The sequence below is a fragment of the Caretta caretta genome, chromosome 4 (genome assembly GCF_965140235.1).
Source record: "Caretta caretta isolate rCarCar2 chromosome 4, rCarCar1.hap1, whole genome shotgun sequence".
NCBI classification, from domain to species: Eukaryota; Metazoa; Chordata; order Testudines; family Cheloniidae; genus Caretta; species Caretta caretta.
The window spans coordinates 48,843,688-48,871,343 of NC_134209.1; the positions used below are offsets into that span (position 1 = coordinate 48,843,688).

The window sequence follows — 27,656 nt, forward strand, 5'->3', positions numbered from 1 at the left end:
AATGCCTACAACCTGCATCAGAACAGAGCACCAAGCACTGTGAAGAACTGTCATCCTGCTTTGCTGAAGAGATGAGACACGTTCAGCAAGACTTCTCAAGCAGCTTGGATCCGCTCCACTAATAGCCACCAGCTGACAGCCCACCTGCATTCTTAGAGTTCAGTGCAGCCACTGATCAAATAATTCTGGAACCCTAAAGGAGTCTTGACCCAAGACTGAATCTGACCCATGCCTGTCCTGGCTAGTGAAAGAGAGAAATGAACCACAGGTGCCACTCCTGATTAAAATAAACCAGGTCTCATTCATAGAAAGAATCTGCCCATCCCCCTTCAAACACACAATAGTCTGACTAACAGTGAAGAAACCCAGAATATATTGGTTCTAGCCAACTAACACCAAGCGTCAAACCTCCCATTGCTGAGCAGAAGCTCAGCCAAAGGCCGACTACAAGCAAATGTAACTGAAGCTAACAATGTACACCTAGCACAATCAAGATTCAGGCAAGGACATGGGACTGAAAGCACTTCAGTGGCACTGATGGATGATCTCCTGGTGTCCCTAGAGGGAGGGCAGACAGCTAGTCTTCTCCTCCTGGACTTCTCTGTAGCATTTGACACTGTTGACTCTGCAATACTTCTGTCTTGCCTGACAGAGGTGGCAGGAGTTAAAGGTAATGAGCTAAAATGGTTTGAGTCCTTCCTGGAGGGATGTGCCTAACGAGTAATAATGGGAAACTGCATTTCCACTATTAGACCCCTCACTTATAGAGTCCCATGAGGATCAATTCTCTCTCCAGTCTTTTTCAACATCTACAAGCAACTACACTAGCTGTATTGGTCAGATGATGAACTCACATGCCAGCAATGTGCAGATGACACATAATTCTACCTTCACCACATATGGCCAGACCACTACCACCAAGATGGCTCAGTGCTTGGGCAAGATCAGCTCATGCATGAAGAAAAGCTAGCTGAAGCTGAACCCAAGCGAGACAGAGGTTAGGCAGAGGAAAGCCTTTTGAAGGGTTTGCAGCCATGGTGCAGTTTCCTTGAGGGTACATACCCACAGTTTGTCAAGTCAGTCTGTAGATTGTGAGCACTTCTGGATTCCTTACTCATAATAAGCTCTCACATTACAGCCTGTACAAATAAAGCTTTCTGTCATCTCTCATTGACAAAGAGACTCCATCCTATCCTATTGGATGGTGACATGGTCTCAGTTATTCATGCCTTTGTCACTTCTCATCTGAATTACAGCAATGTGATATATCTGGGCCTTCAGAGTTTAGGAAACTCCAAATGGTACAGAACTCAGCAGCACATCCTCTCAGTAAAACAGGCTACCATGAGCGCACCAAACCTGTCCTTTACTCTCTATGCTGGCTTCCCATAGAATATCAATTCAAGTTCAAGTTCTCAGTCATTATCTTCAAGACACTCCATGGACTGGGTTTAGGATAGCTGAAAGACAACCTAAAGCTCTGGGATGAAAACAGTTGTCAATAACTTCGATTCTCTGGCACAATGGAACTCTCTAAAATAAGAATAAAGTTAGTCTGTGCAGGAGAACTTCTCAGAGGCCAGTCCAAGACTGTGGAATGAACTGCCACAAGAACCAAGGACCATTACAGACCTTTCCACTTTCTGTTTCAATTGCAAGGCATATTTCTTTGACTTTGCCTTCTCTGACATAAATATATAGCAACATGTATATTAAAAAAAAAATCCCTAAACCTAAACAAGATAGTCCACTTCTCCCCTTGGGGAGAAGATAAGAGAACAAACAACACAGGAAGGATGTGTATTCACATTGCTTAATGTACTACTGGAAGATGTTCAGATACTTTTGTGATGAGCATAGTATAAGAACCTATAAAGAACATTATAGAGGAGTTGTATTTTCTGTAATAAAATATATGGGCTTCTGTGCTGCCTAGAGCAACTGTTGTCTGGTTAAGTCCCCAAATTAATGCAGGACCCCAATGAGCTATACAGCATTTGCTTGTATAAAGGGACTGATGGTGACTACAGAGTGGCAGAGAAATGTGTTCCATAGCGCTCATTTGTCTCTGGGCCTGCAATGCCATCAGCTTCCCTGCTCGATTTCATGATGTAACTGAGTGTTAGCTCCCCCATGCATAGTGGCCAGGAGTATCAGTTCAGTGATTTGTAAAATAAATCATGGTTTATTTGGATTAATTTGATTCCAAAGTAGCTATTATGGACTTCTGTTTGTATCCCAGTAATGAGAGGGTATGGTAACAGAGATGTTTCAAAGTATTTAGTACACATTAGTAAGTTTATACATTAGGATGTGCAGTAGAATATACTCATCCAAACAGATAAATTGACTGTGGGTCTAGTTTTGCCCTATTGAAGTCAATGGGAGTTTTGTCATTGTCTTCAGTAGAGCTGGAACATATGTGCATATTCATTATGCTTTAAGATATTGGGATGCCTAAGGAACAGACTGCAGAATAATACTGAAAATATTGTAATTACATTATATAAGCAGTAGTATAGCCTAATCTGGAATACTGTTTGCCGTACATGTCACTCTATCTCAAAAAAGAATGTTGCAGAATTAGAAGCAGATAAGAGAATGGTGACAAGAATGACCATGGTCATGGAAAGAATCTAATCTGAAGAGAGATTGGAATGTTTGGGCTGTTTAAGAAAGGAGATGACTAAAAGGGAACCTGATAAAAGTATATAAAATAATGAATTGTCTAGAAAGGTAGATCAGAAGGTTCTGTTTTCCCTGTCTCATGACACAAGAACAAAGGGCTATTCAATTAAATTAAAAGGTGGAAAATTAAAAAATGATAAAAGGAAATAAATATTCTAAAATACAAGTCATTTATTAGGCCCAAAAGTTCTTAATATAAAACTATACAGCTCAACAAGGACAAAATCCAGCAAAGCAGTGAATGTTCTCATTTCTCATTGAAGTCAGTGATAGTTGAGGGTTCTCAGTGCTATCCAGAAAGCATTCTGCACCTGGCAGGATTGACACTTAAATAACTACTTACACAGTAATTCAAACTGTTGTGGCTGGATACCACACAGGAGGTTTGTCATCCCACAAGATGTCCATCAGCCCTTACTGAGGAAATCATGGCTCAGGAAATCCTTTTAAATCCCACCCCTACCCTACCCCCAAAAAAGTGTAACACATGCACTAATATGCACTTCATCAAAAGACATTAAATGTCTCTGGATCTAAGGGAGGAAGGAAAATGCACCATGGAAAGACACCCCAGTGAAAGCACTGAAGTAGTAACATCCCTACATTGAAAATAATGTGTTGCACATATGGGTTCTGTCTATGGTTATAGCACAACTGACGCAAGAAGCGAGATTGTCAATGGTTTAAGCCCCACACCTGATTCACCCTAAAATAACTATAATTTGCTGTGCACTGAACTCTAATTATTATTTTCCTTCATTGTCCACCTTTCCCATGTTATAGTAAGTAGAACTATTATTAAGCTAATTGACTTGCAACAAGGGAGAAATTACAATCTTTAGCACAGAAAATGAGAATGTGTATTAGAGCCAGTGGATCCTGCTATTTCTTAATGTGGGCCTTGTGAATAGTTAGACTTTGGAACTACTGAAGCAGATATAAAAGTAAAGGCACTCAGGGTCAGATTCTCCAGTCCATTAACTGCTTTGTGCAATACCTGTAAGCTAGATTTTACCTATTACACACTGCCCACATTGCCCCAGGAGGAGCATTGAGATGCAGGTGCCTTCCAGAGCTCTCTGAAGTGCATGGGGCAGTACACTTCCTACTACACCCCTTTATGGAACACAGTCTGCTCTCTGTATGTTGATTCTACTCTACATGCTAGTCCCACTCCACAGGGTGGTGTGGAAGAAGACTGGGCTATAGCCTCACCTCTTCCCCATCCCTTCCTGCCCATTTTGGAATGCCTTGTGCTTCCAATAATGCTTATGGCAGCATTTCTGAGCTCCCATGAGTTTAGGAACAGAAATTCTTCTTGGACCCAAACTGGGAAACTGCAACAGAGGAGTGAAGTGACTTACCCAAGGTCACAGAAGTAATATATGATAAAGCTCAATATAAAACTCGGATTTCCTGACTCTGAGTCCAGTTCTTCATCCACTAGACCAGATATGTAATTGTATTATTTTAATAAATGTTCCAGGATTCTAGTAGGTTTTGTGGAGAAAATACATTCCACTGTGTAAGTTAAATTAAACCAATTGGATCTATATCTTTACAAATAGACAAGTCTATGGCAGTTGTGAGACAATACTGTAGTACTTTTGCCACACAGCTCAAAAAGGAATGCCTCTTAACCAATTTAAAAATATATATATTCAAGTGTAGACTGCAACCTAATTCATTATTCTGTCATTTTGTGAGTCTAATAAAGCAAGAACAGCTGCTAGAGTCTCTGAGTACCTGAAACTGAACTCTTCTGAGAAATATGGAGACAATATCAGAACTGAAAACACAGTGTACACAACGCAAAATTAATTGGAAAATAGGTGGTCTGAGAGTTAGACATACACTTGTGGCCTGTAAACATTTGTTCAACAGCTAAAATAACAGCAATATATTAAACTTATAATGCATCTGCTTCTAGTACCTAACAGAGAGAGACTAATTAATCATCAATCATATTTTTTAAAGTGCTGAATTTACTGTATTGAATTATAAACCCTTAATTCTGTCCTGGTATATTAGTGCACAACATATTACATGAATTTGAGGTCAAAATTGTGCCCATGACAAAAATATGTAAGTGAATGGTTTAACAATAAGAAAATGAGTCAATTAAAGTTGAATTGCTCAAAGTTAGTTTGCCTTAGTCAGTTTTAATATGACAGCAGTGCCTAATCTAGGAGAAATGTGTACCTATCAGCCTTTTCTCTTATGGCTAATCTGGTCCCATGTCCAAAATGTAAAAACAGTGACAACTTTATTATACAGTTTTCTTGCTCTTTATTCCTGTGTTATTACCACATCCAACAGTCCTGTGTGTAACTAACTCCCACTGAAGTCAATGGGAGTTATTTGTGCATACATATTGCAGGAAGAATAGTGGGGCCTAAACTAGACCTATGCAAAATATTTGTATCAAAATTTGAATATGCTCAAATTGAGATTGAGGTTTGGTATGTTTTACAGACCTGAGAGGAGGATGTTTGCACAGTAGGAAAATCCACAAACTCCACTCCAATATCCCTACCCAAGCCAGCCAGACTCTCTCTCCTTCTCTCCCTATCAGTTATTCACAATAATTGAACAAGCCCCAGGACCCACCCTACTTATCATAGTAAACTTCTCCTCTATTCCAGTGTTCCTTGGTGTGATCCCCTCTTCTTTCTGAAGGGAGAGGATGATTGAGGCAAGAAAATGGAAACAAGGCACAGAAGGATAAGGGCGTGCTCATGCATACATCCCTAAAAACAACAACAGTGAGGGGTCCCCAAGGTTTGTTGAATGGAAAGCAGAATGCCATGTAGAAAGGGGACTCCTTTACTTTCTCAGAAAAATTCCTGCCTGTCTGAATGTTGTGGAATCTCAACTAAGAATTTCCTCACTTTCTCATTGTTAATAGGTACAACAATTTTGTTTTTTATTGATATTTATTAAAATGTCTACTTTAAAATAAAGTTTCTCTTTCTCTGGACGCATTTTATGTAAATTATTTGTCAAATATATATTGTTCTTGGCACATAAATCAGATCATTTCAGTTCATCTTTTTCTTGCATGTGTCATTTAATAGTTGAGACCCAATCACGAGCTAAATGATCATTATTGACCTACAAGCTGTTGCACCCAGCTGGGAAGAACTGTTGTAACAAAGTCATTTCCATCACAATAAGCAATGCAGAATTGCATTCAAAAAGATAAAAGCTATTATCTTTGGGATGCTTGTCCTGTTTCCCTTCATTTCTTCAGCACCAACCAGAAGCCAAAAGGAACTTCTGATCAGGTACCTTGAGGGTTTGGAGGGAGAGCAGAACAGAGAGAGCACTTTTGCCACTCTTATTCTGTGGACAAAAGAAAATGAAGATGCTGACAAGAAGCTGAAAGGAGCTGATTATACAGCTACCCAGAGGGCTCTATGAGGAAATAGAACAGAGGAGGGCACCTTTGCCACTGTGATTCAGAGAGGGGTGGGAACAAGAAAGGAGTTGCTGCCCAGAGGCCATGTTTAGTCCCAAACTATCATTTTAAAGATAGTCTCTATTCAGTTTCAGTCCCCTTATGAAGGATATGAAATTCCATGGAGAGTGTGCAGTGAAGTGCAACCAAGATGATAGGTTCTTTATGAGGAAAGGCTAAGAAGGGTGAACCTGCTTGTATTGAAATACAGACAATGCTGAGATGCCATAAGAGGGCTTGAAGATAGAATAGACTAAAACAGGATGTTTTCACTGCAGGACACAGACTAAAATGCAGGCAGGTTAGAGTAAAGAGGAATTCATTCAGAGCTGGTTCACTTTAAAGAAGGGGATGGCGAAATATATGAAGCTTCATTTATATCTCATGGGATTGCTCAGAGGTGCAAGAGTATTGGGGCAGGATAATAGCACAAATTATGTGAGTTGCTGGATTTAGCCTCCCTAAAACTCACATGCATTACAGTTAGGTCTCCCAGTTAGTGGTGTGGCTTTTCGAGAGAATAGATTTAACAACATATTTGCTAACACAGTAATTATTACCTAGGATGGAAAAAGAAAGCATTTCTTTTTGTTAAAACTAGCTACAGTAGAGTTTGGGCATTGTGATAATGGGAAAAAATAATTCAACAGAATAAAACTCAAGAAAGAAAACAAAAAATAATCCGTGCCCAGGCATGAGACTGCATGCCCAGGAATAGAAGTCAGGGGGCATAAGAAGCCTCCTTTGCCTTGGTTCTCTACATTGCCAGCGCCTTACACAGGTGTGTGGGAAGGCAGGAGTGGGAAATAGGCAGAGTCTTGGCTCTGCTCTGCAACGCGCCAGCCTGTGCAGTTGAGCCAGTGTGAAGGGAAATGTAAGCTACCGAAAGGGCTGGTGCACATCAGGGGGAGCAGGGACCAGATTGTGACTCTCAAAGTGGCCACAAGGGTGCTGAAGATCACCCTCAGAGAATTACTCCAATGTAGAAGAAAGTTCCCTGGCAGGCACAGAGTTGGCATATCTGGCTCTGGTTCTCCTCTCCTAGAACCCCCGGTGCATGATGCAGATCAGGTTTGTTCCCAGGGAAATGAGTGTTGCCAAAACAACTGCTACACTCCAGCTATTCATGGTTGCCAGAATGGCCTACAGGGGCCTTTTGTAGATGGACATAGACTCAGGCAACCCCACATGCTGATCTGACCTGTGAGGGGGTTGCACTGACACTTAGCAAGCTCCAGTGTAGGGGAGGGGCAGTTGCCACCCCTTACTTCCAGTTCTGTGCAGCACTCAGGTCAGATAGGTCTTGAGCCTTAGGTCACTAATTTTTCAATGTAGCACAAGATGGAGCCATTATTTTACATTTTCACAAATACTTACGGGTAGGGCCCTACCAAATTCAATCATTTTGGTCAATTGCATGGTCAGAGGATTTTAAAAATCATAAATTTCATGATTTCAGGTATTTAAATCTGAAATTTCACGGCGTTGTAACTGTAGGGGTCCTGACCAGTGGTGAGCTGGAGCCGGTTCACACCGGTTCGCGTGAACCGGTTGTTAAATTTTTAAGCCGGTTTAGAACCGGTTGTTAAAGGGGTGGGCAAACTGTGGCCCACGGGCCACATACAGCCAGCGGGACCATCCTTTCCAAGCTCTCGGCTGGGGAAGCTCCCCGGAGACTTTTTACTCACCCAGCAGCACCCCAGGCCTTGGGCCGCACTTGGGCAGCGGGTCCTTCACTCGCTCCGGGCCTTCGGCAGCACTTTGGCAGCAGGTCCTTCTGTGCCGCCAAAGACTCGGGGCGACTGAAGGAACCGGTTCTTCAGCTTCTGGCAGCTCATCACTGGTCCTGACCCAAAAAGAGTTGGGGGGTCGCGGTGCTGCTGTGCTTGCTTCTGTGATGCTGCTGGCAGTGGTGGAGCCTTCAAAGCTGGGCAGCCAGAAAGTGGCAGTGGCTGACCGGGAGCCCAGCTCTGAAGGCAGCACAGATGTAAGGATGGCCTGGTATGGTATTGCCTCCCTTACTTCTGCGCTGCTACCTGAGGAGCTGGGCCCTCAGTCAGCAGCTGCCACTCTCCAGCCACCCAGCTCTGAAAGCAGCACAGAAGTAAGGGTGGCAATACTGCAACCATCCCTAAAATAACCTTGTGACCCCCCTGCAACTCCCTTTTATATCAGGACCCACAATTTGAGAAACACTGGTCTCCCCCATGAAATCTGTATAGTATAAGGTAAAAGCACACAAAAGACCAGATTTCACAGGGGGGAAGACCACATTTGGTGGTCTATGACACATTTTTCATGGCTATGAATTTGGTACGGCCCTACTTACGGGCCTTATTCAACAGTCAGTGGGACTGGCAATGACTTTAATAGCTGCTTGCATGAAGAATATCTATAAATGTGGAGGAAACTACTGTTTAAATTTTCCCTGACAGAAAATATCAGGTAATTTGTCATATGTTAGCTTTAGTATAGAAGTAAAGAAGACACCTTCTGTCATATAAAGATGTCGTATATATCATGGATTTGGTAACAATAAATATGGCTTTCTGTAAAGTTTTAGTTATCTGAGTTTTAAACTGGTATTTGATCATCTCTCTTTTGTTGTAAATATTTACTCTCAAAGTATTTATAGTGTAAGAATGGCAGCAAAACTCAAATTGACATCACTGTTGACATTTTTCCCCCTCATTGACAGTGCTTCATATATTGAAGATGATTTATTATGATCTATTCAGCCCATTTTTTTAACCTCCACTCTATAACATTCTTAAAATTATAGCGATATTCCCTTCAGGGAAAGAATAATACATATTTTCCCTGAACTAATAACCTTTTCAAGTTCTCTTCCTTTTTTCTGCCAGTGCAGTGCTGAAGTTGTTGACAGGTAAGGAATTGCCAGGAGATGAACTGACATTATAAATGTCAGAGGTCAGTACAGGTGTAGGAAAGAGAGAAGCTGCCAAGAAAGCAAGCAGTATTTTTGTGGAAACATTCCAACTATATCTTTGTTGAGCACATCAGTCCTGTTTTTGGTCTGCTCATGCTTTCAGAACTAAAAATAATAAAGGACATTTGAAAAGGTTACACATTTGGCAAAACTATGTATTATGCTTTGCCTAAAGGAATATTGCCATCTATTTCAAAATGTTACTGTCCTAGCTTAAAAAGGAAATTGTGTGCTAATAAATTATCTCTCAGCGTTATCTCCTTATCCTTCTGAAGTAGCACAAAATGAAACCCCAGGCTTGAGTCACAAGGCCAGAGGTGTCACCAAATGATACTTATTAAACAAATGTTCTGTGAAACAATACATTCAATTATTGCAAATGTTGCATAATGTTCAGGTAGAATTACAAAACTAGAAATGTTAAGCTTTAAAAATGTTGTGTCTGACAAAGCTGCAGTGCTTTAAAATACTTTGAGACCAAAACAATACAAGGTCAGCTTCTTACACTGTAGACCTCAAATTATCTCCCTCCCCCTCCCCTTTTGTTTCTTTAAGATTTGAATTCCTTCACACAAAGCAAAAACATTAGTTTCTGTGGTGGTTTTTAAGTCATTCACAGGATATGTCGTTTGTTAAAAGGAGGGCTAGTTGCAAGTTTCATTGTCAATAGAACAGAAATGAATCTACAAGCAGGATTAGAAGAGTTTTTGAAACACTTAAATTTCTCATAGAAGCAAGGCAGTAGAATGTGGCTTTGCCCTGGTTTCTCAAAAAATAATGGGTGGGAATTTCACTCTTCTAAGGGGCAGGGAATTGCAAGTTATTCTGTGAGCACAAGGCAGAAACAGTGAAAAACGATTTTTCATATTGTGAAAATGAAATATTTTGAAAATTGAGTTCTGATTTTGCATCCCTTACATGAATACTCCTAGTGAGCTCTAGCCTTTGTATGTCTGTATATTTATACTGTGCTCATCAATATGGTATTTGGGCACCCAATATTGCACCTCCTATTCATGAGTGCAACTCCTGTAGGCCACAGTTGAGGGACTGCATCTACGTATGGGCTTGATCTTGTAACCTTTTACCCACATGAGTAGTCTTTACTCAGACAATCCCACAGGGGTGTCTCCTAAGGATGTGATCCTATAAGATTATGGGTGCTTCCTATGAGAAATTCCTGTGGAATCTTGTGGACTAGAGCACCCTCTGTTCCTTCTGGGCTCCGAGAACACTGCTGAGTCTAATGACCTCAGCTCAGAATACTCATCTGAGTAACAGCTGCATGATCAAGCCTTAGGAAAGCAAAGTACAAGCAAATTCAGCTCTTAAGAAATCGAGCACAATTTTTCATTACAAATATTTCATACTAAATTATTTGAAAATGTTCTGATTTGCTGCAAATTTTCTGATTCTCCCACCCTCCCCCCCATTTCTAATTTGACTGTGTGCTCATTGTTTGAGGATATCTTTAATAAGCAGTTGGACATTGTCAAAGGATTTACTACATCGAATAATTGTTTTTGAGAATTTAGGCCAGTTAATTAGACTGTCTGCCCTCAAAGAGCTCACAATTTCCAAAACTATCAGTCTCTTATTTTTACATAACACCATTGGTATGGTAGAGTGCTTTACAGGCACATAGGAAGATGAGTTCTCTACCTTAATAATGTACAGCTTAAATAATAACATTTGGATCACAGTATTTATAACACTAGAGGTCTGATATCCTGTTGTTCTCTAAGTACACCCTCTTCCTTTAAAATAACATCCAGATTTTTTGTTTGTTTCTAGCCCCTGCTGCTTGTATATTTCACATTAAGAGGAACATGTGCTATTTTTGCAATGCCGCTCCTGTGCCCATCTGCACTGCTATAATAAAGATGCTGTGAATATTATACAATTTGGTAAAAGTATGGACCACATTCTCACACTGAATAGTGCCATAAATAGTCCCTTTGATTTCAGTAAGTCCACTTGAGGAGAAAAATTCTGTTTAGTGAGACTGGTGGTAGACTCTCTTCCTATGTGAACAAAACCACTGGCAGTTCTAAATAGAAGTAGTGTTCAAAAACAAACTTCCTTTGGCTGCATTGCCATCTAGTGACACAATAAAAAAAACATGTTTCAGAGTAGCAGCCGTGTTAGTCTGTATCTGCAAAAAGAACAGGAGTACTTGTGGCACCTTAGAGATTAACAAATTTATTAGAGCATCAGCTTTCGTGGGCTACAGCCCACTTCATCGGATGCATAGCAAACATGTACTTCATTTTATTTTATTTTTAAAGATCAGCATCTTCATGACCCATTTGTCCAACTATGGGAATGACCGCCTGGGGTTGTATACCTTTGTGAATCTAGCCAACTTTGTTCAGAGCTGGACCAACCTGAAACTGCAAACTCTGCCTCCAGTCCAGCTGGCTCACAAGTACTTTGAGCTCTTTCCTGAGCAGAAGGACCCTCTCTGGCAGGTAGGATTGTAAAAGAACAGATGAACAGAGAATATTTTTGTCTTACTTGTTTGTGAAGAATTTTGTTTTAACTTCCCATCAAACAAAATGGTGATACTTAATAGTTTCATAAATTACCTTATCTTAAAGATTAGGGTAATTGTTTTCTCCTGTCATTAACAGATTGTCTTAATGTGCATCTAAAAAGAGAGGACAATTTAAATATGTTAGGAATTTGTTTCTCATTTTATTGCTGACTGCACCTGATATTTACAAATACAGAAAAGACTATTGTGTAATTCCTCCCATATCTTGGATTATTTTGTAACTAACAGGAATGAAGCAATTTAAACAGTTTAAAAATAATTGATATTTTGCCATTAAGAAAATGGTATCTCTTGCCATGTGCAGTAGCAGAGGAGTGTATCCTACTAACTGGAGAGAGGATTAAGGCTCACTGGTGCCTAGACACTAACTATGACTGGCATACTAGAAATAGATTAAAAAAGTAATTCCCAAAAGGGTGGGAACTGGCCAAGGAAGAAATTTACCAATACTGGGCCTAATTTATTGATGGAATCAACTCCATTGATTTAATTATTCTTTACTTAAAAGTGAGGAAACTGAAAATATCAGGATGTGACTACCAGCTTATGGTGCAGTCTGCACTGACCCTGGAACGGACACACATTCAGTGAATCACCTAATCATTACACCACGGTCACTGAAGATACAGAGAAACAACTGTTGGAACTAGTGAACATGGCAGCACTGCTTGTGCACAAAATCAGTGACAGTTCAGTTCTTCCAGTGGAATATTTTTCTTAAGTGTTGAACTAATCTTAAACTGCCCAAATATTGTGGAAAATTGTCTCTGAATGTTCATTCTGACAAAGAAATTCACTTTCAGTGTGATCCTACCTCTTTTTGGTTGGCTTTGCACAAATATTCCTAAGGACAAGCTTTACAAAAGCAATTATCGTCAAAAAGCACAATTTAAACTTAAACACGCAAATGCTTTCCAATAGCAGATTTTGAATTATATGCCTAATCATTAATTGTGAGTGTCAAATTTAAAATTGAATACTTTAATACACAGCTTGAAATTCACACTGCTGTTATTTAGTTAAATAAAACATTTACTCAGAGAAGAAAAACAATGCCTTGTGACTTATGCAACAACTGAGCATGAATTTCAAAAATTTGCAATGTACTGTACCTGAGTGACCTGCAGATTTAGATTTATTGAAAAAATTGCAAGTAATTTTGAATAAAAAGAACTGACAGTGTTGCAGTTTGTTTGCATACAATTCTTATGAATATAACTAAGTTTCTTACTTCTGCTTTAAAACATTTGCACTAAATTGTAGCTGCCAATATATACAGTGTTCCTATTCATTTTACCACAAATTATATTACCAGCATATTTGTTAGTTTTGCTGGTGTAATCAAGAAGATTCTTTTGTTTGTTTGTTTGTTTGTTTTTTAAAGCCTAAAAGAAGTCTGAGTTCCCCTTCTTATCTGGTATATATTGCTAAGCCACAGAACTAAGACCGATCTACATATGCAAGCAGTATTGGGACTTCTCCTTTATTTAGTGACAGCACTAGGTGCCACCTCATGCCCATATATGAAACTGGTAGCAAAATGAACTGGTATGAAAGTCTTTTTGCATGCTATTACACACCTGCATATTTTTTTACTTTGAAGAGTGTGGTAGGTGGAGCATGCACTCTTCATGCCAGTTGGAGATGCACAGAAAAGTCTGGATACCTACTTGTGAATGCAGAGGATCAAAACAGTTTTAAAGCTGTAATCAGCCATTCATTCATTTTAAAAACTGCAGCCTATCTTAGGGTCGTAGCTGTTATATAAGGGTAAAAGAGAATGCTTTGGCAATTAGAGAACCTCATTAGTGGTTTAAGTACAATTCCATTTTTATGCAAGTGATCAAACTGCTCATTTTGAATGCTCATTTTACATCTAAAGTACAATGGATCAGATTCACCCCAGGCATAATTCCACTGAATTCAAGCACCAGGAATGATTTGTCTGTTTGTTTTGAAGCTTAGATGGTTATATTCATAGAAGGAGATCACAGTGAAAACATTTTTTGAATACAGTTGCTTGAACGTTCCTCTTTACACAGAGGTGTAAATGTTCCTCTTTACACAGAGATGAATTCAGAGCACTGGTCTCTGTTACATTGTAGATCTGGAGTAAATCCATTTACACCACTGTAAGCAAGATCAGAATTTGTCACATAGCATATTGGTATCCATAATAAAGAAGCAGATAACATATCCTACTACGATTTCTTGTGGACTGATAGTTCCTGGAGATTTATGTATGTAGGGCAAAAATTGAACAAATATAATTACAAATAAAATTCTCAGATATTGCTTTTGTCCCACTTAGAATCCCTGTGATGACAAGCGGCACAGAGATATCTGGTCTAAAGAAAAAACCTGTGATCGATTACCAAAATTCCTGGTTATAGGACCTCAGAAAACTGGTGAGAGTTTACTGCATTTTAATGAGTCTGGTGATATGCAAATTCAAATTATTACAATAGAGCATTAGTTTTAATCACTCAGAGCTCTGTATAAACCTTGATTATCTGATAGCACTTTTTATTTTCTGACATATCCAAGTTTAGTAAAATAATGTAAATGATAAAAGTAGATGTTACACAAACAATGTAGATGTAGTGGAGAGTGTTAGATTTTTCATAGGGTTTAACTGAGAAATGATGTGATTAACACTCTGATAAACAGATAAAGTGGTGACTGAGTGATTGACATGGTTTTATCAGAGCTGAGGGAGGAAAGGACAGTAATTTTTCAAAACATGTATACAGTCCCATGGCCCCCAAGCTTCAACCTGTCCTACAGGAAAAGTGTGTCTTGTTTACAGCAACTCAGTGTTATTCAGTGGAATTTACACTGCAAGTCAGGAAATCCCTACAGGACAGGTAGAATTGTAAGGCTGCAGGGTTTATTCATTAAATTTATAGTTGCTTCTCTTTGTGATCAGAAAATAGCACATTTTTTATCTACTCCCTTTCATATGCCACCAATCACCTACTGTTAAGATATCTAACAAGAGGGCTGGAATTTAAGTCAATCTTTTTTGTGACAACATCAGCACAGATACAATAATTTTTAAAAACATTAATAGGTATATCATCAACAGTGATGCATCCTGTATTCAGTATTGTACACATTTCTTTAAATGTTTTTGGTTAAGAATTATAGGACCAGGATTTCAGCTGGTGTAAATCAGCATAGAATCATTAAATTCAATGGAGCTAGGCTGGTTTACACCAGGTGAGGATCTGGCCTACAGAATATATATGCTTTGTTAACCTTTGGACTTTCATCCCATTTTCAGGTACCACAGCTTTGTATTTGTTCCTGATTATGCATCCTTCCATCATTAGTAACTCCCCCAGCCCAAAAACCTTTGAGGAGGTACAGTTCTTTAATAGAAATAACTACCACAGGGGGATTGATTGGTAAGATGGGTTATTAGTATAAATATAAAAGTTTATGTACTGTGCACAATACAAAAATGGCATTACACTTTGTAATGTGTGTCTACACATTTTGAAAATTACTACTACTACCCTTCTAAGATGATATTTAAATGCACATAAATTATGGTAACCTCAGTCAAAAACACAGTAAATGCCTAAAATGTTTACTCTCCCTCTAATGCAGCATATAAAGAAATATCTGTTCTCAACTTGAGGCAATACTAAGTAATCTTAATGAAAATTACATGTATGTCTCAGGATGTTAATATACTTAGAATGTGCGAATAAGAGAAAAAGGAAAGCAATGTTTGTTTCTTAATTATACATCTCTTTAGGGGTGAGATTCTCATACATTTCTCAGGAAGGTACTCTGTTTCCTATTTACACATGTTTTTGAAGCTATGACAAAAGTAATATTGTAAATTGAGTATAAGATAGCATGATTAATATTTCAGGTTGAATATCTAATTTCTAAAATACTGAAAAGAGAAATCTAATTAAAATTTCAGCTACAAGCAGTTTGTTCTTGGCTTTAAATGGAAAATAGAAATTTGCCAGTCAGTTGGAGGGGAGAAATGCTTTTTAAAAGTATTTTCAAGGATCAGATAATGAGGAAAATGTTCAGCAGTCAGTAAGGTAGTAAATGGGGATAAGTGAAGAGAAAAGGCTCATCATTCCCCATGGTTTACCCAAGAAGTTACCAAAGATCTCGACAAAGATACATTTGGTTGGTCTTGCTTTCAAAAAGTGCTTCAGAGTAAAATGTTCAAAGACCAGTAATACAGCGCATTAAGCAGGGAGCACCAATAAAAGATTCTTGATACTTAGTCTTGTTTCTTTACTCTCTGGTGTCAGGGAAAAGTTATTGCCTTAGACTTTGTATTCATCCATAAAATTAGTAGTGCAAAAGCTGTTACATGTTTCAAGTGGAGAAAATTCACTTACAATATCTTTTAAGGTGTATGGTTTTCATAGAGTTATAATTGTTGCTGCAGATTCTTATTACAAAGTTCAGTGGGTCAGCATTCATTACTGACTGTGAGAAGTCAGTCTGATGGATGGGAAGTAGCTAACAGCTGACTGATAACATCTGCTGACTATCCACCAATCGCGCAGACTCTTAGCTATTTTTATGAAACGGCTTTTTTATATTTATGTCAGGTGAAATTCACCCCCTTGCAGAGGGCCAACACAAGATCTGTGCAGTGGGGTAAATTTTAACCATTACAGTCAATCCACTCTAAAGAGGTTACTATATATAGTATTTTATATTGTTAACACCACAAGAGGTCAAAAGAAAAACACAAAGACGCAAATTTGTAAATTCTCTTTGCCCCCCTAAATAACAGTAAAAACTGGTATGTTGGTTGTGGATAGTCTAGTCTAATGATAATATGACAGGTTGCTGGCAACTAACTAGAACCACATAACTGGAGGGGGGGGGAGCTCAGAACTAAACAAACTAAAAAACAGCCTGCTTTGTTTCCACAAAACTGTGATACATAGAATAGTAATTCAGAGGTGCCTTCACCCCTTGGAGGACTCTTGCCTGAAGAGATAGTGAGATTTTCTTGCTAGGTTTTTAAGTAACATCTTCATGTTAACAAACTCTTGCCAGATTTGATAACAGGAACACTGATTCTGAATATTATTTTCTTATGATATTCTGCTATGGTGTAACTGAAATGCCATCCTGTGCTGTAATAGGAATAATAAAGCAATTTTTTTATAAATAGCAGAGGGCCAAATTCAGAAGTTTTTATTTTTACTCAGTCTTTACTATTGACTTTGAGAGTTTTGCCTGAGTAAGAGATGAGTGACTTCAGAAACTGGCCCACTAATTTAAAGAGGATAAATTGTTTATTATACCTATAACACTTTCTTCTCACTACAAAAAACAAGGCCTTTTATTTTTGAATGTTTTTACTTGTCAATGACTGTGTCTGTTATTTTTATGGATTATTCTCTAATATATTTAACATATGCACCTTGCTTTAGCGTATGCAGGACTTTTGAGTAATTCTGAGGACAGTGTTCCTTTTCTAGGTATATGGATTTCTTCCCTATACCATCCAATGTCACCACCGACTTTCTCTTTGAAAAAAGTGCCAACTACTTCCATTCTGAGGAAGCTCCCAAACGAGTTGCTTCCCTGATCCCTAAGGCCAAGATCATCACCATTCTCATCGACCCATCAGATCGGGCATATTCCTGGTATCAGGTAGGGACTTTGAAAAATACAGGCAGGTTCTAGTTGAATATGTATAAAACAGTTTTATCTGGGATCCTCTCTATATATTGTGATCAAATATTGAAAACCAAAGTGGTTTGATCAGGTAAGCATTTATTTAAAAACCCGTTCATCACCCAACAATTACCTATGAGTACAGAAAAACCTTCCTGTACATGTAAACTTGATAATCCACTCTTTTAAAATATATAAACACTGAAGGCCATATTTTTCAGAACTCTGGCTGTAATATGTGATGCAAAGAAAGTGCTTGCATGAATAACTGCATGTAAAGAACATGCATTTACGCAATTAATTGTGCATCTGAGTTCCATGCATGTGAACAGTTGCCCAATTTGTGCTTCCAAATATGAGGTATGTACATGCAATTACTCACGGTCTCAGTTTTTTGCAGACACAGAATAAGGCCTGAATTTTGAGTAAGGTTAACTTTTTAAACATTTGTTAAACTGACCGTAGTAAAGGAACATATGTTGGGCCCTACCAAATTCATGATCCATTTTGGTTAATTTCACTGTCATAGGATTTTGCAAATCATAAATTTCATGATTTCAGCTATTTAAATCTGAAGTTTCATGGTGTTGTAATTGAAAGAATCCTGACCCAAAAAGGAGTTGTGGGGAGGTCACAAGGCTATTGTATGGGGGGTTGCAATACTGCTACCCTTATTTCTGCGCTGCTGGTGATGGCAGCGCTGCCTTCAGAGCTAGGCAGCTGGAGAGCGGAGACTGCTGACCGGGAGCCCAGCTCTGAAGACAGAACTGCTGCCAGCAGCAGCGCAGACAGTAAGGAGGGCATGGCATGGTGCTGCCACCCTTACTTCTGTGCTGCCCCCTGCAGAGCTGAGCTCTCAGTCAGCAACCGCTACTCTCTGGCCGCCCAGCTCTGAAGGCCGCAGAACAGAAGTAAGGCTGGCATGGTATGGTATTGCCACCTTTACTTCTGTGCTACTGCTGGTGGGGTGCTGCCTTCAAAGCTGGGCACCTGGCCAACAGCCACCACTCTCCAGCTGCCCAGCTCTGAAGGCAGCGCAGAAGTAAGGGTGGCAATACCGTGATGCCCCTAAAACCTTGTGACCCCCCTGCAACTCACTTTTGGGTCAGGACCCCCAATTTTATAAATGTTGGTCTCCCCCATGAAATCTGTATAGTATAAGACAGTGTTTCCCAAACTTGGGCACGGGCCGAGGGACTTACTGGCCGCCGCTTCCCGCAGCCCCCGTTGGCCGGGCACAGCGAACCGCGGGCAGTGGGAGCCACAATCGGCCGAACCTGCGGACGCGGCAGGTAAACAAACTGGCCTGGCCCGCCAAGGGCTTTCCCTGAACATGCGGCATCCCAAGTTTGGGAAACACTGGTATTAGGTAAAAGCACACAAACGATCAGATTTCATGCTCCATGATACATTTTTCATGACCATGAATTTGGTAGGGCCCTAAACATGTGGTAACAAATGGACGTACATTGTAACCAAATTGATATACGCATCAGGCTTGAATGCATAACAGTTGTACATCTCAGACCGATAAAGAAATTAAAACACAAAACAGACTCAGAACCATTTCATTATCCACTAGAAAAAAATTTCTCTAGTAGCAGTTGAAATAAAACTTGCAACTTAAATCCAATATCAGTACCAAATATTTTTTTTTATTTACACACAATAAAGCTTAGTACTGTATTTTACCTCAGAGTTCAGTCAATACTACTGAAGTACCATTCTTGCTGCCATTCTCTTTGGCGTCATAACAAGCAAGCCAGGTTAATGTTGAAGGGGAACTTTGAATATCTTAAATTCAAATAAAGAAAAGGAGGACTTGTGGCACCTTAGAGACTAACAAATTTATTTGAGCATAAGCTTTAGTGAGCTACAGCTCACTTCATCTGATGCATTCAGTGGAAAATACAGTGGGGAGATTTATATACATAGAGAACATGAAACAATGGGTGTTACCATACACACTGTAACAAGAGTGATCACTTAAGGTGAGCTATTACCAGCAGGAGAGCTGGGGGGGGGGGAGGGAAACCTTTTGTAGTGATAATCAAGGTGGGCCATTTCCAGCAGTTGACAAGAACGTCTGAGGAACAGTGCGGGGTGGGGAGGAAAATAAACATGGGGAAATAGTTTTACTTTGTGGAATGACACATCCACTCACAGTCTTTATTCAAGCCTCAGTTAATTGTATCCAGTTTGAAAATTAATTCCAATTCAGCAGTCTCTCGTTGGAGTCTGTTTCTGAAGTTTTTTTGTTGAAGAATTGCAACTTTTAGGTCTGTAATCGAGTGACCAAAGAGATTGACATGTTCTCCGACTGGTTTTTGAATGTTATAATTCTTGACGTCTAATTTGTGTCCATTTATTCTTTTACGTAGAGACTGTCCAGTTTGACCAATGTACATGGCAGAGGGGCGTTGTTGGCACATGATGGCATATATCACATTGGTAGATGTGCAGGTGAACCAGCCTCTGATAGTGTGGCTGATGTGATTAGGCCCAATGATGGTGTCCCCTGACTAGATATGTGGACACAGTTGGCAACGGGCTTTGTTGCAAGGATAGGTTCCTGGGTTAGTGGTTCTGTTGTGTGGTGTGTGGTTGCCAGTGAGTGGCCTGTCTCCCAAGATCTGTCAGAGTGATGGGCTTGCTCTACTAACAATAATAACAGCAGCACCCTATGGACAAAATTTCTTTCTTAGTAAAACACAACATCTCGTTGTAAGTTATTCAGTAACTACTGTATACTATTCCATCATGCAAGTTTGTACCTCATTTTTTGATCCATGAAATAGTAAATACAATTATTTTATCTGTCTTTTATCTATAAGTATTTCTATAATGCCTATCACTATGCCATCTAGTTACATTCACGGGGTATTTGAAACAGTGGGATCTGTCCACCCTCTTCTTAATTGCTGGCTCTTATTTCAAAAGTCCCTTTCTTCTGGTCTTCTGACTACAATAGGAATTTGACAAAACGAGGAATAAGTAGAAACTGAATAAGGACCTCAGGATCTATATTATATATAATATTTTCTTTTATGGATTCTTTTTTTGTTCCTATAAGTAGAAGTTATCTATCTGATCACCATCAAAGAGAGCTTTGCTGGAGTAAGGTCTGAATATAAACCATGTAAGGACTTCAAGATTTGGCCACATAAGTAGAGGTTCACCATATTTGAGTTTGTTATCCTGGGTTTGTTTGTACATAAGCTGCCATTTCATTAAATGAAAATGTGTTCTAGTTTGCAATTGCTAATACTAGTCAGATCTTTTGATAGTTAATAGTGGTGTTATTCTTACCTTCTTAGCAATTTATCTAATATAGACCAAGGCTTCTTAACTGAAATTCGCTTCTAATGTAATTTAATCAGTCACAAATAGGTCCTTAGACCATTGCCCACATATATTCTGTCCCATTTCTATGACTCTGAACTCCGGTGTCCATGATGTTCTTGTAACTTACCTTTCTTTTACAGCATCAGAGATCTCATGAGGACCCTGCAGCTCTAAAATTTAGCTTCTATCAGGTGATCACAGCTGGACCTCGAGCCCCATCAGAGCTTAGAGCTCTACAAAAGAGATGTCTAGTACCTGGATGGTATGCCACCCATATAGAAAGATGGCTAACTTATTTCCCAACTTACCAGGTGAATAGAGTGTAACATTGTGTCTTATTTCATATATATTTGATATCTTAGATTATTCACTTTTTCTGAAGTCTTCATTACTGATTATTACTATTCATGAATATATATGTGTTGTGACAAAGCTCTGTCCTTGCCTCCGTGGGTCCCGCGTTTCCTGGCGGATTTCGCTAGCCTCAGAGGCTCACTGAGACCCTCCACGTAACCCTTCTTTCTCTAGAGACAAGGGTCACAGTCTACTGAGTCATTTTCATCATAAGACAGCAAGGGAGGTGAGGAGAAGTTATCCTTCCTTGCATAGTCTCTGTTGTCTCCCAGTCTCAGTGATTAATCAGGGGGCAAAGGTGGGATGGGGGGAGCCCAGGCTCATCCTCTACTCCAGACTCCAGCCCAGGGACCCTAATAGTATCAGCTATGGTAGCTGACTTTTTAGAAACATGACATGTACAATTCCCTGGGCTACTTCCCCCACAGCAGCCCTCACTTCCTCAAGCTCCACTTCACCCTTACCTCAAGGCCTCCTTCCTTGTGCCTGATATGGTGTATACTACTCAGCCTCTCCAACAGCACAACTTCCTCCCACAGCTCCTGACATGCACCCCCACCTGACTGACTGGGAGGCTTTTAACTAGTTTCAGCCAGCCCCCGATTGGCTTCAGGTGTCCCAATCAACCTAGCATTCTCTCTGCCTTCTGGAAAGTTCTTAATTGGCCCCTGGTGTCTTAATTGACCTGGAGCACCTTCCATTTCACTTAACCTGGTACCAGGGATTTGTTTACCCTGGAGCTAATATATCTATCTCCCACTACTTTTCTATAGCCATCTGGCCTTGCCACGTCACAGTATGTGATTTGGGGCACTGATTATCCAAAACCATGTTCTGATTGGTTGGTGGGGCCTTCTGGTGATGTCACAGCCATGCACTAACTCCTGGTACTGCACAACTGGGACTTCATCAACAAAAAGCAACAGGAACAGCAACTGAGGAAACTTCAGCACTGCTGCTCCTTGCATCCCTCTTGCACATTGAACTGCCTTTAACACTGAGTTGTTTTCTTGTTTTTTGTTTTAATCTTGTCACTTTGTGGGACCCTACTGGCTGTATTGGTGAGCCTGTCAGAAAGCACAATAGGAAACCCAGTGCTTCAGAGTGCATCAGGCATCAGCCATGTGATATCCCATCAGGGCTTCCAGCAAAAAGCATTGATGGGAAATCTAGTGTATCATGATAAATTGCTGGGATGGTGCTATATAATGCTTCTGCACTGTGCAGCATCAAAGCCTTGACCAGCATTGTGAAATATCAATGCATTATCCACCCCTGATGGGAGCAGAGGAGATTTAGTGCACTGAACACTGTGAAGACTTGATGATATAGAGGCTTGAGTGTCTGGAACTGGGTATGATACACAGATAAATAAAGACATAATGCCCATGAGTCATTAAGTGTTTCAGTGTCTTCATCTGCTCATGAGTTCAGCGGTCCTTCCATGAGCTAATCATTTCACTGCTCACTCCACTGAGAACTGCCAGCATATCACTACCTCTGTGCACACTGGTGCCTCTGCGATTTCTGTCATCACTGGTTTTTTCAATCTGTTGATGCCTAAATGTCCTCTACCCATCACACCTCTTCCAGGTCTGTCAGTGTATTGTATCACTGCTAGTATATTGGGGGCCACCACTCCCCTCCCAGCTCATTGGTGCACGGCTCTATTGAAACTGAGAAACCATTTGGTGCATTGGAACCTACAGTTGGCACTCCTGTGCCTTTGAATCTCTGTGTGTTACACATTGAGCCTCAAAGGGGTTTGTGTTTCCTGGTGTGTGCAATTCATGAGACCAAAGTGTGCGTATCTCAAAACAGATATCACTTAATGAACCTGAAAAGTGCATACTCCTGACAAGCCTCTGAAGACACATACTTAACAAGATATCTATCTCCTATCTACGCTCTCCAAGCACATGCCCTAGAAGAAATACATCACAAGCCCCATACTCCTTCTGGTGCATAACATAGGGGTGGCATACATCACATTACTCATGTCTTGTTGATAGGCTTTGTTTCTGGTGTTGATGTTTCTGAATGCTGACACTCTGTGAAGCACTAATTCCCAGCACACCCTCGAAGAGCTTGTTTGGAGGAGAGAATTTATCCAGAGTCTGCAACTTCTCTTTTCCCATGGTGTGAACAAAGAAGCTCTGATGCATCTGGCTGGTGATATTGTCTACATGTTCTTTTAGGATCCAAATTTGAAGAGTCCATAAGATATACAGTTGTGCAATTCCAGCATACTGATGTGATATTCTCTACACTCTGTTTAGATTTGATCTCTCCAAAGGTCTCGTGTATGTTGAACAGTATGCATTCTAGGATAGGTCCTGAAGGGACATAGGATTTCATATCCCTCGGTGAAAACAAATAATTGTCCATCACCACTGACTGACTCATTGTTTCTGCGTAAACACATCAGCAATGAACAGTCAGTCATATCCAAATTTGCTATTGAGTATAGCATGATTAAAGTAGTTATCTGATGCAGATCTATAATCAGCAAGTTAGCATAAAGTTTAGCCTTAGATGCAAAGAAAGACTGGAATCTACCCAGCATATCCCAACTGGACCAAATATGTATATGTGTAGCTTATACAGGGACACTACATGAGTAGTATATTTCTTAACATGTTGGAATCATATGAACTCACCCACCTATGAACCAATCTGTAAGTTATCTTCTTTCATATCTTTATTGTTGTTATATTTACCCATATTGTCTAATTTTGAGGTCACATGGTCTTTTATTAATGCATAAAATTGTTTTTCTGATTGTTTTTCAGCACCCTGAGCACTTTAGTGTGAGAGGCACCTTATAAAAATTAAATTTATTATTGTTATTTATTATTATAGTCAAACACATTATAGATAATGCAAGTAGCAATGCAAATAGTTAAGATTCCGTGATGTTTCCATTATAATAATATCTACCTCTTATATAGAGCTTTCCATCTGTACATCTCAAGGCACTTCACAAACCCTGTTTTCAGTTGTTTAGAGCTTTGCCAAAATTTAACCATATGGGATGAAATTTTCCATGCCAGGCATCTGTGACAGACTGAATTTTGAAGAAAATTTCAGCAAAAAGGATTCAGTCATTTATCAGAACAAGATCAGGGGAAAATACATCATTTTACCTGTGTTAACAAATTCTTTTTGACAAGTTTGTTGAGAAGCGTTAGTGCCTCCATGCTTCATATCAAGGACTTGAAATTTGGCACAGGAGTTTCCCTGTTGCCAGGGATGTAACTTTTGCCAATCCTGTGAAAATCTACACAAATTTGGTCAAGTTTTGAGCCTCTGGAAATTTCCATTCACTCATGCTCAGTAGAGATTGAACATTCCATCTGTACTGAGCATGGTCCATCTCCAGGCTGCAACAGGCTGAGTGGGACTTTCTCTGGAATTGCTTCTGATGACCAGCAGGGGCTGCAAAGAGGAAAATTAAGAGAGGCCTAAGGGTAGGGGCAAAGGCTAAACTGGGACAGGGAGCCAAAAGGGGAGAAACTAGGGATGAGAAACTGAATGGGGGAGCAGGATGGGGCATGGAGGAACTGGAGTGGGAGATTGAGTCTGAAACTGTGGCAGACTGGAGGTGCAAGCCATAGAAGAGGTGAGGCATGCAGAAAAGGTTGCTAGTAGAGTACACTTCCCTCAGAATCTGGTATAGAATATAGGACTCCTGGGGGCTTGTCTGTACAAACACTTAGCGTGCAGCAAGCTGGGTTTTAAATCTTACCCCCGCATTAGCCTGCCATGCACTGTGTGTCCATGTGGACCTTGCTGCCTCTCACTTAAAGTTTCCTAGTGCACTGTGATCTCCTGTTTCAAAACAGGGTAGAACAAATTGCACTAGGCAACTTCTAGTACCCAGCAGCAAGGTCCACATGGACATTTAGTGTGCGGCTGGCTAATGCGCGAGGTAGATTTACAGCCCAGCTTGCAGTAAATTAAGTTTTTGTTTAGAGAAGCCCCAAGGCTTAGCATTCCTCAGCTGTCCACAAATAGCTGTGAAACCCAAACCCACTCACAAAATGCGTGCCTCTTATCCTTTTAGAGACGCCCATGTAGAGGATATAGCACAACCTACTACTACTATCAGTGTTAGCTCAAGTGGCAGAAGTCTGTGATGTGGATCTTAAGGTTCTAACCATACTGATGAAGCCTGTGGGAGTCAGTATGGTTCTACAATGTGGAATTTCTGTTTTTCAGTTTGCTTTTTTAAAAATCTAGGAAATTATATACAAAAACACTACAATAAAAGAACCTTAGGGTTGCAAGTCTAGCACTCACAAGTTAGGAAATGCCAGAATTAAATTTGACCATGCAACTAATTTAGTACCCTGTGCATTAGGAATTATGATACAATCTTTAATTATATGAACACATGCAATTTTTTCCACAGAACTGCTGCCTCACTCAGTCCATTCACTCACCAGTCATCCTCCCCTAAGCCACTTCCTAGTCCCAGTTCATTCAGCAATCTCCACTAAATCTAAAAGCAAGTTATTATCAAAAGTAGAGAGCAGCAGGAAGGTAGGAGAAACCTGCTTTATGTGCAACAAGCTCTACTTCACATATGATGGCAACCTCTGATGGGGGTAAAACAGTTTTAGAAGAGTTGTTAGTGAACCAGCTCTGCTGTCACAAAAAGCAGCTTTTCCATGGGAAAAATGACTGGTTGTCCAACAGCCAATCTGGACCTGAAGATTAGCCATCTCCTATCCACTGTGCACCATAGCGGCTTCAGCTCCCACTGTTGAGTCATGATGGATCTTGGGCACAAGAAAAAACTCGTGTGTGGGAAAGGATCAGAGAGCTGAGTGCTTTCTTCAGCAGTGACAAGGAATTGATTGATACTCTGAAAAAGAGCACACATAAGTCTCAGAATATCTTCCTCTCGTTTTATATGTGGGGGTGGCCGGGGTGTTGCAGCTTATTTTTTCCAGACGTATGAGCTTGCATTTTGCCAGGATGAATCTCATTTAATTTCCTGCCAATATTTGTAATCTCACTAGGTCCTTCAGCATTATTTCGCTGTCCTCGGTGGTGCTCACAACAGTTTCCAATATCATTGAATTTCAGAATTAATTAGTGTGCCATTTACCCTTCTCCCAGATCATTAATGACAACGATAAATAAGACCAGACCTGTTACCATTCCCTGGGGCACCTCTTTTCCTCTTAATGAATGAGCGTGACATAGGTCAAAGTTTTAGTTTGAAGCTTGAAATATGATGAATTTTAAATACAGTATTATTTTATTTTTGCAGTTGCTAATTATTGATGGACAGCAGCTGAGAACTGACCCAGCTACCGTGATGGATGAAGTGCAGAAGTTTCTGGGAGTCTCGCCTCATTATAATTACTCTGAAGCCCTAACGTGAGTTATTCATAATTAATGTCATGGAATATTAGCCATGGAGTGATTTAAAAAGGAAATAATTGTGCAACTGTAGTTTTGTATAAAGAGTCTGAAAAGAATGGGTTGCAATATTCCTTGTAAATTATAATTTGCTGTTATTCATTGAATTTTTGTACATCTAAATGCATATGTGTGTGAATGCTCGCTCAGAACTTCTGAGACAAACCTTGGCACCTTGTAAGATTAGGTTGATGAGAAATTTGTTGGCTGTAACAAAATGGGGTTGGTTCTATAAGCAAAATCGATACAAATTAAAAGCCACTAATACTCCTCTGACTAATTCTGCATGCAAGCCATATCACTAATGCTAGTATGGGCAACAGTATGTATTTTTCAATGTCTTTACCCTCTTTAATTTCCGTGGAAAAATCTGGACTTGCTTATGTGCTGATTAGACATGAAAAGTAATTTTTTCTTTCTTGCATGCTTTCAAACTGCTGTCCAAGTAATCGTTAACAACATGTGGAAAGAATGCAACTCAGAAGGATTATATTTTCTGTGAATTCTGCATTGAGCCAGACATTAAATATGGTGTTTAAATATTACAGAGATGGACACCTGACAGATAAAACAAGTATTGGTTTGTGAAAATTGTGTTTGGATTTTGGATGGATAAAAGAGAGAGATGCCTTTGCATCTTTTTCCTCGGCAGCAAAAGATTCACCATGCGTAAACAGAATGGACAGAAGGCTGGTTTTCCTTTACATTCAATTGCAGGAGACTCAACAATATCAGTGTCAGGAATGTAAAATCCACTCTCTGTATAATATACACAAATCCTTTGGATTCAGACATTTAGATTTACTTGCCCTTAAAATAAGATTGAGAACCTTAGGCTGCTCTTTTGAATGTGAGCCCATTGTCTGTTTTTATAAGAAGCTCTCAGAAAAAAATTCCTTTCCTTTCCTAGACATTTCTCTATTTAATGCTTTCAGACAGTTGTGCTCTATTCCTTTTTGTGGAGTATGTAGCAAAACAGATTTTATCTTTCATGAGATAAAGTCAAGTGTATTGTAAAGACATAATGGACCCAATTCATCCCTGGAAGTAACTCTATTGAAAGCTCCGTTTCTTTGTACACCAAAGGTCTTGACCTGGATGCTGTGAATTATTATTCTGCATCTAATTCTGCAGCAGGCTTTTCCTTCTTGTCTACCCTTGAACACAGATAATGTTCATTTAGCATAACGTAG

At 39.7% G+C, this 27,656-nt stretch overlaps 1 protein-coding gene across 2 annotated transcripts in view; it reads left to right on the forward strand.

Moving 5' to 3' along the window:
• Nucleotides 1–27,656, forward strand: part of LOC125635426 (bifunctional heparan sulfate N-deacetylase/N-sulfotransferase 3) — a 120,547-nt gene that overhangs the window by 72,025 nt on the left and 20,866 nt on the right. For both annotated transcript variants that reach the window (XM_048847121.2, XM_048847122.2), the window contains exons 7-12: nucleotides 11,387–11,569; nucleotides 13,967–14,063; nucleotides 14,942–15,065; nucleotides 17,133–17,307; nucleotides 20,817–20,987; nucleotides 26,312–26,421. In XM_048847121.2, coding sequence (XP_048703078.1) covers nucleotides 11,387–11,569; nucleotides 13,967–14,063; nucleotides 14,942–15,065; nucleotides 17,133–17,307; nucleotides 20,817–20,987; nucleotides 26,312–26,421 — 860 coding nt within the window. The remainder of the gene's footprint in view (nucleotides 1–11,386; nucleotides 11,570–13,966; nucleotides 14,064–14,941; nucleotides 15,066–17,132; nucleotides 17,308–20,816; nucleotides 20,988–26,311; nucleotides 26,422–27,656) is intronic.